Genomic DNA, 10182 nt, shown 5'->3' with positions numbered 1-10182 from the left:
ATAAAAATAAAAAAAAAAATTCATGTGTTTAAAAACTATAGAAATATAATTTCTATATTTTCATAATCAATATGTCAGTTAATAATATGTTTCTTACATCTTCACTTCACCCGGTAGTCTTCTTCTTACTAATACATATTTAATGTTACACAGTACACATCACATTCCTTTCTCTCTAACTCGTTTTTCTAGCCATTGGTAAAAATTGTCCCATGTTCTAAAATATACTAAATCGTCTTTCTCTTTTATCTTCAATGTCAATCTGTCCATTTCTGCACCAGCTAAGCTTTTTTTAATTAATTCTTTCTCCGTTGGTAGGTTTTCATTTTTCCAATATTGAGCAAATACTATTCTTGCTGCAGTTAATACATACTGTATAAAATTAAATATATACATTCTTTCTCATAGTTAGATGAATATTAAAACGCATGAAAATGTAGGAGAAGAACAGGCAAACCTGGGGGATAGGGGGTGGAGTTAAGTAAGTAATTAGCCTAGAGTTGCTATGTTCCCACATATGAACCAAGTCCAGTCCATCTTGAATTCCATTGATCCTTCTCTGGCTTCGATTCAGATATGAATTTTAGCCAGCTAGATTCTTCTGAATTGCAAGTTAATTTGTTGTGCCTGATAGAAATGTACAAAAATTGATATATTGTGGCTGATCACTGTCACAGCCCAGGAGTCAGACTCTGAATTCAAGAAAACTGCTCCAGATGATACAGTGGAATTTCAGCCCTAGGAGGCATCAAGCCAGGAATCACCAGAAGCTTATTAAACATAGCCACGATCAGAACAGCTTGAATAGTCAGATAGTGAAAAATGGCCTTTGAACCAGTGGCGGGATTCAGCCAGTTCGCACCAGTTCGGTAGAACCGGTAGCTAATTTTTTTGTTGCCCAGGCCCAGAATGGACTTCCAGAAGTGGCATCCACACAGAGAACCAGTTGTTCACATATTTGAATCCCACCACTACTCTGAACCCTGAAGAAGCAGAGCAGAGAGCAGAGCAAAGAAACTCAATAAGGCTCCTTGTCAAACAAGGTTGAAAAGAATTCAATTAACAAGGTTAATTGAAAAGAGTTGCTGCAGTCTGATTTAAGTGAGAGTACTGACCAATCCAGTTTCTGTGTTAGAAACAACTATCTCATCACCTGCCTGTTGTTCTAGTGTATTTTGCTTGTGTAAAAAAAAAAAGTACTCTCTCAGCATGGTCATTAGCTTGCAGAAATTTTTCCCTGTAACATATCAAGAAAAACAAAATGTTTGCAAACCAGACAGTGTCAGGGAGGGATTCCACAGTGTAAGTATCAATGTGTGTTTGAGCTGGAGTGCAATAATTGAATCGTTGCCTCACTGTGCAAAAAGTGTTGTTTGCTTGCTTAGAAAAGTTCAAAACTGTGGATAAGGTGGACAACCTGGGACACTTTAATTTAAAGGGAAATGCAATTATTAAAAGAAAGCGAACATGGCTGTTCTTCTGATTGTCAAAATCGCTGGAAGGAATTGTGTTCTTGGGGAATTCAAAGTCATTGTTGGTTTGCCATCCACATAAAATGGGGGTAGCCCTTCCTAGCTTCCAATCAAACAATAAAATGTATTTACAGTCCAAGACCAAATGCAATCAAAAGATCAGGAATGCAATACAATAAGCCTAAGAAAGAAATTTTAAAAAATGAGAATTTTTTTTCTTCAAAACCATGGCAGCTAACAGTTAATAACATGAGAAAAGAACTTACCAAAAAAAAAACCATATTAAGATTTACTGCAATCGGAGACCATCTTGGGAAAAAAAATTGCTATGAAATTGAGTTTCAGGTCTATTGAGATTCTCAACCATCCAAGTCATGGTTTTTCAAAAACGCAACTGGAGTTGTTTTTTTCTTTGAATTTTTTTTTGCTTTTTGCTTCTCATCCAAGAAGCTTCTTCAGTTCTCATTTAAATTGAGTACCATTGGAAAATCCCATGGAACTAGCTGATAGCATCCCAAGGGTCCCTCAAATTAATTTATTTGTTTGTTTTTTTAATTTTATTTGCAAAAGATGTCACTTGGGTTTTATGTCGTTCCCAAATGATCATGGACAAAACTTCACAGCATTTTTATACCCATGGCTGCAAAAAACAAAACAAAAAACCCATAATGTGATTTTAGAGGTTATCAGATGTTTCCCCAAGAGGCATTTTTTTTATCAGTGAAATAATCGTTTCTCAGATCTGGTATATCTCAGGCAGGAAAAAGAAAATTAGATCAGTCATGTTATCTTTCAACCTCTTGTGTTTCCTGCAGCACCCACGGGTGGTCTCTTAAATGGCAGAGCAACATGATAGCTTTATGAGCTTTAACTATCATTTTAGCTTTGTACGTGAAAGCTTTTTTCTCTAAAGGAGTGGGGCAGATCATTCAGAATATTAAACTGGCTGAAAAGTACAAATATAGCTGCATGATGGGTCAGCCCAGGATTCAAATTCTGAAGAAGCCATTAGAAGCTGACCCAGTGGAATTTCAACCTCAGGAGTTACCAAGCCAGTGTGGGAAGAATCCAGAGTAAAAAATATTTTGGGAAATATTAAAAAGACAGAATATATTTTAAAGGCAGAAACCAACTCCCCCCCCCCCAGTCTCTCTGCCCCAAACAGAAACCAGGTCTGCAGAAATGCAGATGTGATAATCTTGTCAAAAAGATTGGAGTCTTGGAAGCTTGGATTAGAAAGAAAGATCCCTAGAATCAATAATCCCTCACACCCAAAAAATCCAACAGTCATCAGCCACAGCCACAGAGAAGCAGGACATGACCTTTGGGACATAATAGGATTAACCCACCACCATCAGAATACCAGAAAGGCACACTCAAACACAGGTCAAAGTTCATGCCACAGGAACAACTCCAAACAAAAACCCAAGAAGGTATAAAAACCCACTCCCTACTACATGTGGTCAGTTGTTTTTTTTCCAGAGCCATCTTTCTGTCTGGCTCTCCTCTTCAATAAACTACAAGCTTCTTTTTAAAGTAGTCGCCATATTGTTTATTCCCAGCTTGGACTGGACCCTGATGAAGATTTTTCCTTCAACACCAGGAATCACCAGAAGCTGATCAAACACAGAAACCATCAGAATATCTGGAATAATCAGTGGGTGAGGTATGGCTTCCCAAGGCCTGGAACTCAGGAAAAGGGGAGCAGAGCAAAGATGTTCCATGAGGCTCCTTGCCAAACAATTGACTAACAGTGCATGTATTACACACACGCAAACGTACATGCGCACACACACACATTCAAAATAGTGAGAAATAGAAAGGAACAATAGTTAGAAGATAGTCTGGGAGCCAAAAGAAGAATCTTAGGAGATTCTGTGTTCTTGGAAGATACAGTTTCCTTACCGCTAATCTATAATATTTGTGCACATGTGTTGCTAGTGGAATGGAAGGGAGACTGTTGGAAGAAAAAGCTGGGGGTTGCTTTCCAGCCAGGAGGCTATACCTTTAAGAGAGAGAGAAAAAAAAAAATCCAAAAACGCCACCGTTTGAAATAGACAAGAGGAAGCCAGTTGCTTGAGAGGAGATGTTTATTGGCAGAACCAAACTAATTTGAAAGAAAAATCTTCATCAGGTTCCAGTCCAAGCCAGGAATAAACAAAAGGGAGACTGGTTTAGAAAGAAAGTTCTGGTTTATTTAGTTGCAGAACTGGACAGAAAATGGTTCTGGGGCAGCTGACCACATGGAGCTGGGAGTGGTGGGTTAATCCTATTATGTCCTAAAGGTCATGTCTTTAGATTTTGGATGTGGAGGGATGTAGACTTTTAGGGGTCTGTCTTTCTAATCCCATCAGCTCCAAGCTTCCTGGCTCCAGTCTTTCTGAAAGGATGATCAAATCTGCATTTCTACAGAGCTGGTTTCTGCTTGGGGGTGGTTTCTGCCTAAGATTTTCTATTATTCCTTTGAGGAAATATATTCTGCTTTTTTTTTAATATCCCCCAAACTATTTACACTGTGTGTGTGTATATATATATATAAATATATTCTGCTTTTTTAAATATCCCCCAAACTATTTACACTGTGTGTGTAAATATATTCTGCTTTTTAAATATCCCCCAAACTATTTACACTGTGTGTGTGTAAATATATTCTGCTGTTTTAAATATCCCCCAAACTATTTACACTCTCTCTCTGTGTGTGTGTGTGTAAATATATTCTGCTTTGTTTAATATCCTCCAAACTATTTACTCTCTCTCTCTCTCTCTCTCTCTCTCTCTCTCTCTCTCTCTCTCTCTCTCTCTCTCTCTCTCTCTCTCTCTGTATGTGTGTCTGTGTGTAAATACATTCTGCTTTTTTTAAAATATCCCCCAAACTATTTTATGGCTGTGTGTGTGTTGTCTTCCCCCAAGACCAGACTTTTTACTGAATGGCAGAATAAGCCTTGCGATCCGTATCCTCAGCTTTATTTTATCTTATTATTTTATTTTATTTTATTTTCCTGCAGGGGGCATTGCAACGTTGTTTTCCTTTTTTAAAAAAACCTAATAACCACGACATTCCGGGGGGGGGTCAAACCCGCCCCCCCTTCGCTGATTGAGGAGCTGAAGCCTCGAGGGCAGGAGAAAGGGTGGGTCCCACGGGGCGTGCAAATGACGCAGCCGTGCAAGCTGACGCCCGCTGGGTGGCAAAAAAAGAAGGCTGGGTTTATTGCGCTGCCCTTATAAACCGGCTCCGGTTCCTCCTTCGCCACTTCGGAAAGGAGCTTTTTCTGGGCAGCAGCTGGAGGGACCGTCGCGGGCAGAAGATGAACCGTGCTGGAAAGTTGCTTTGGAAGCGAGGCTTTCGGGCTGAGAAAACCGACAACCCTTCTGGGGGACTGGGGTTTGGAAGACCCCCCCTCCTTCTCCCCCCTTCTGGCCAAAGGACCCATGGCCGATCTCCCTCCGGATCGCACCACCTTCCAGATCGCCGGCGTGCAAAAGTGGAGAGAATCTGGATTATTTAACAGCAACAGCCATCAATAATCAACAGCCCTCGCTCTTGTGGGGAGGAAAGGAATATAATTGCATGCATCAAAGCCTGGATAAGGGTTTTTTGGAGTTTTTTTTTTGCATCGCAGAGGATGGATATCGGTAGCCGAAATGGATGTTGTTTTTTTAAAAAAAGGGAATTTGCGCTTTTGTTCTCCTTTCTTTTGTCCTTGGGCCGCCTTCCTTCCTTCCTTTCTTTCTTTGTCTTTGTCTCTCTCTTTCTGTCTCTGTCTTTGTCTCTTTGTCTCTTTTTTCTTTTTCTCTTTTTCTTTTTCTTTCTCTCTTTCTCTCCCTTTCTCTTTCTTTTTCTTTTTTCTTTTTTCTTTTCTCTTTCTTTCTTTCTTTCTTTCTTTCTTTCTCTTTCTCTTTCTCCTTTCTTTCTCTGTTTCTTTCTTTCTCTTTCTCTTTCTCTCTCTTTTCTTTCTTTCTTCCTTTCTTTCTCTGTCTCTCTTTCTCTTTTTCTTTTTCTTTTTTCTTCTTTCTTTCTCTTTCTTCTTTCTCTCTCTCTTTCTCTTTCTTTTTCTTTCTTTCTTCCTTTCTTTCTCTCTTTTTCTCTGTCTCTCTTTCTCTCTCTCTCTCTCTCTGTCTCTTCTTTTTCTCTTTTTCTTTTTCTTTCTTTCTCTCTCTTTTTCTCTCTTTTTCTTTCTTTCTCTCCCTTTCTCTCTTTCTCTTTTTTTCTTCTTTCTCTTTCTCTTTCTCTTTCTCTTTTTCTCTCTTTCTTTTTCTTTCTCTTTTTCTTTTTTCTTCTTTCCCTCTTTCTCTTCTTTCTTTCTTTCTTTCTTTCTTTCGAGAACTTTTTCACCCCGTTAATGGAGTTTGCCCCTCCCCCCAGAATGTCTCACCTTTGTATCTTTTCAGCCTCAGGTGAAGATTTTTTTTTTTTTTTCATTTTAAAACCTAGACTTTTTGAATGGGTTTGGACTTTTGATTTGATTTTGAACGCCTGCCCTGCAAAGCTGCCTAGTTCGTGTGATGGTTTTACTTCGCATTTTATTGCTTTTATCCTACACGTTTGTTGTTGCATTTTAAACTCTAAATAAATAAGTAAACATTTTATGACATTGGCTTTTTTTTATTCCCTCCTTTAATGTTAAGCTCTTTGGAAGGTATTTTTTTTGGGGTGGGGGATAATTTTGAGACCTAGTTATATGTTAAATCCAGAGAATCATCAATGACTGGTTAAACTCCAATATATTTTCGTGGAGTTATTTTCAGCTAGGACGGGATAGAAAATCACTAGGAAATTCTAGGGAATGGAAAATCACTGAAAGGAGATTATGATGAGATTGGACAACCATTTCTTTGAGATGGTATAAGATCCTCTTGAATCTGGGTTGGACCAGAAAACCTGCAAGATCCCTTGGAAAGAAAGAAAGATTTTAATTAGAAGGATTTCAATTAGTCAAATCCATCTATTCTATTCTATTCCATATTCTATTCCATTCCATTCCATATTCTATTCTATTCCATTCCATATTCTATTCCATTCCATATTCTATTCCATTCCATTCCATATTCTATTCCATTCCATATTCTATTCTATTCTATTCTATTCTATTCTATTCTATTCTATTCTATTCCATTCCATTCCATTCCATTCCATTCCATTCCATTCCATTCCATATTCCATTCCATATTCTATTCTATTCTATTCTATTCTATTCTATTCTATTCTATTCTATTCTATACAGAGAGTGGTAAGGACAGCCGAGAAGATCATAGGAAGCTCGTTCCCTGGTATTCAGGATGCTGCTTATAAGTGCTTATATGTGCTTAGAGCTCAAAACATCGCTAGAGACTCCACACACCCACTTTATGGTCTGTTTCTGTTGCTCCCCTCTGGGAGGAGGTTTTGAAGTATTTCTAGCAGGACTACCTGATTCTGTAATAGCTTTGTTCCCTATGCCATCCGTCTGAAAACTTGCAAGAGTCGTTTTTTTCTCACCATGCACATGTAAACATAACCTGAACTAGATTGTTGTTTCTCTGTGTCATATAATATATGTGGGTATATGCATAATTCTATAGTTATTTATTTATATTTGTCACATTTATGTAGTGTAGATCGGAGGTGGTGACCCTTTGAGAGCTGAATGCAATGAAATTTCATTTTAATGTATGCCGATTAGTGTACATTCAAAGTGACAATAAAGTTATTATTCTATTCTATTCTATTCTATTCTATTCTATTCTATTCTATTCTATTCTATTCTATTCTATTATATTCTATTCTATTATATTATATTATATTATATTATATTCTACATTTCTATTCTATTCTATTCTGTTCTACAATTCTATTCTATATTTCTATTCTATTCTATTCTTCTATATTCTTACCCTCGGTTATCTGCAGTTATCTTGATCAAAAGCAAACTCTTTCAACCCTCGGATTCTTCTGTTTCCTGACTGCATTATTGCTATCAAAGAGTATATATATATAGTGCGATGTGCAGCCAGGGGGGGTCCAGCCGGCACACGACTGTGCGCGGTGCGATGAGGCTCATGCGCTGAACAGCTGATAGGCGCGACGAGGCTTACGCGCTAAACAGCTGATAGGTGCAACTTTTGAATTTCAACCAGAGACTGGCTTCCGCATAGATGCCTATACCACCGTGACTTTTTGCGAGCGAGTGTGTTATGAGCATGCCATGTGCACATTCCATACTGCAACTGTTATAACTGTTATATAAGTGTATATGCACAGGCTCCCTTGTTATTCAGCCCTTGCTCTGATGATGTCAACAGCTCGTTGACAAAAGCTTAGCAATAAAGAAGCCTTTTTTCTTATATCCCGGTGAGAAGAATCTAAAAGGAGGAGTCAAAGTATTAAACAAGTGTATGGGAGCATAAAATTTAGTTATGTGGCAGACTAAATACCTCATAATACTTTGAACTATTGCATGGCAAAAGACTCACTTTCTTAAACTCTTCATACCCCTTAATTAATATAATCTGACTCATGTTGCAAATATCTTCCCTGACTTCTTTTGAGATTATTGTTCTGGAGTCTAAGACAACCAAAGATTCCGCCTTCTATTCCAGATTATCTTTTTTTTTCATTTTTACTTATCTCTATGCCTTTGAGGCCCCTGGAATTCTTAGGAGTTTAACCTCTTTTCCAGGTAAACTTGAACTTTGGGGCAGCCCTTGTTGGCTATGATTTTATCTTAACTATAAAAGTAAGTTTTCAGAAGTCAAGGAACAAGGAGCAAAGCTGAAAAATGCCCTTAATTTGGTTCCAGGTGTATCTGTGGGGTGGGATGGGGGAACCCACAAAATCCATATATACACACCTAGGTTTCTGACATTGGTTATTCACCAAGGAGTAACACTAACAGGCTGTATGAGTGGCTGGCCGGTGTGCACATGTGCGTGTGCAAACACAGCTCCATTCACACGAGTGTCGCCACGAGCATCATGGGCATTCGTGGCCCCACTCACGCAAGCAATTGTTATTTATGTGCGCGCACGTTCGTGCACATGCATTTACTCCTCCCACCAAACCATCCCTTCTTTCCTCCCTCCCCCTGCTCCAGGCCGCCAACCCCAAAAGTTTGGGGAACCCTGTTCTACACAACAAGGTGAATTATTATTAATTTATTTGCTAACTGTATACCCTTCCTTCCAGATTATTTACCATTCAAGGTGTTTAACAACAGACAAAAATAAAAAGAAGAAACCACAAGAACAGATTATTACGATTTTAATGAAAGCAAAATTAAAATAAGTATTCTTATATTTGAAATCCATATATGTAAAGATGCGTGGGATATTAACAAAGCGTGCATATTTTTGCATGGATCACAGAATGAGGTTTCCAGAGTCACAGATCAATTCTCATTGCTAAAATATCTTTGCTGAGTAACTGCCCCTCAGCATAAAAGAGCTGGGAACATTAAAGCAGTGTGTGGAACCCCATTACATTTCTGATAATCCTGGATTTGCTAGAGCAGGTTTACCTGAATTAACAGTCACATCCTAGATGGAGGTTATAGAAACATGGATATTTCTTTTTCATGAGCATATTGTAACTGGCTAACAACCTGAACCTCTGGATGCTTTTCATTCTCTTCTTCCTCCTCCTCCTCAAAAAGTCTCTGAAGGCTAATTTGTAGGTTGCACATGGTTGTATGTTCCTTCTTTCTCCCCAGTAGAAAATAGATTGATGCCTTAATACTGCTGTTTAGACAGGCATATAAGTAGCCATATGGAATGAAGCTCAAACATTTCCTATTGGAAATAACGTTGATGATATAAATGGCAATTAGTGGAAAAGAAAAGATGAGGAAGCAAAACAGGGCAAGCAAGATGGCTGTGAGAAGCTTTCCCTGCCTTTTCATTTGTGATTTAAGGTAGCCTTTGATGAAGAGGGCAAGGCTGGATACCAGCATGAGCGGGACGCAAACTGAGGTGCATATGAGAATGTGGTAGAGTGGAGGGAACCCTTTAAACCAAGCAAACCCAAACAGAGCATAATTAAATGCATAGATAAAGAAAGAGTTTATCCAAGTAATGACACAGACTGTGGTGGACAGGTATGTGGACTGATGGTACTGATACCAAATTGGGAAGAAGAGAGACAAACATCGGTCAAAGCTGATGACAGTCAGAAGAAGTTGACCGATGCAGTAAGTCCAAATGAAACCTTCTGTTAATTCTATGAGAAAATCCTTACTAATTAGGTACCGAATTCCAGCCAGAAAAAGGAATATGAGAGTCCCACTATCTGCCAAGGCCAAATTGAGGATATAGACAGTGACAGAATTCCTTTTCATCTTGAAAGCCAAATGTCGGATGACAATTCCATTTCCAATAATTCCTGGAAAACCAAGGAGAATGAGTAAATAAGACAAGATTTCTTCTAGATGTGCAGATGCAGAAATGTTGGGGTGTCTGTCCTCAGTGCCATTGTAAAATTCAGTACAACTGTCTGGTGATTTTTCCATTTTAATATCCGTTCGTCTGGACAATGTGGTTATTATCTTCTGTGGAAATGAATCTTGACTCCTACAGTGTAAAGGACTTGTGTCATCTCAGTGCCTCTCCATACAAGCAAAGCAGAAAGGACTCATTGAGGACAGCTGGTTCGATCACTTTGCCAGATTTTTAAGTTTTGAGTGGAGTTTGGCTTCCCGTGGTTTTTTTTCCTGAGAACTGCGTGAGAAGTGGAAAGGAA

The 10182-nt window shown here is 38.6% G+C and overlaps 1 protein-coding gene across 1 annotated transcript; it reads right to left on the bottom strand.

The window, feature by feature from the left end:
* Positions 1-8995: 8995 nt before the first annotated feature.
* Positions 8996-9952, bottom strand: LOC107293474 (proto-oncogene Mas-like). The gene has a single exon (XM_015822625.1). The coding sequence runs from the start codon at positions 9950-9952 to the stop codon at positions 8996-8998; it is 957 nt and encodes a 318-aa protein (XP_015678111.1).
* Between the last annotated feature and the right edge of the window lie 230 nt (positions 9953-10182).

Source organism: Protobothrops mucrosquamatus, unplaced genomic scaffold (genome assembly GCF_001527695.2).
Source record: "Protobothrops mucrosquamatus isolate PMUCROS unplaced genomic scaffold, P.Mucros_1.0 scaffold1631, whole genome shotgun sequence".
Taxonomy (NCBI): Eukaryota; Metazoa; Chordata; class Lepidosauria; order Squamata; family Viperidae; genus Protobothrops; species Protobothrops mucrosquamatus.
Note: the sequence above shows the minus strand (reverse complement) of the source record. Positions and strands in the feature narration are given on the sequence as shown.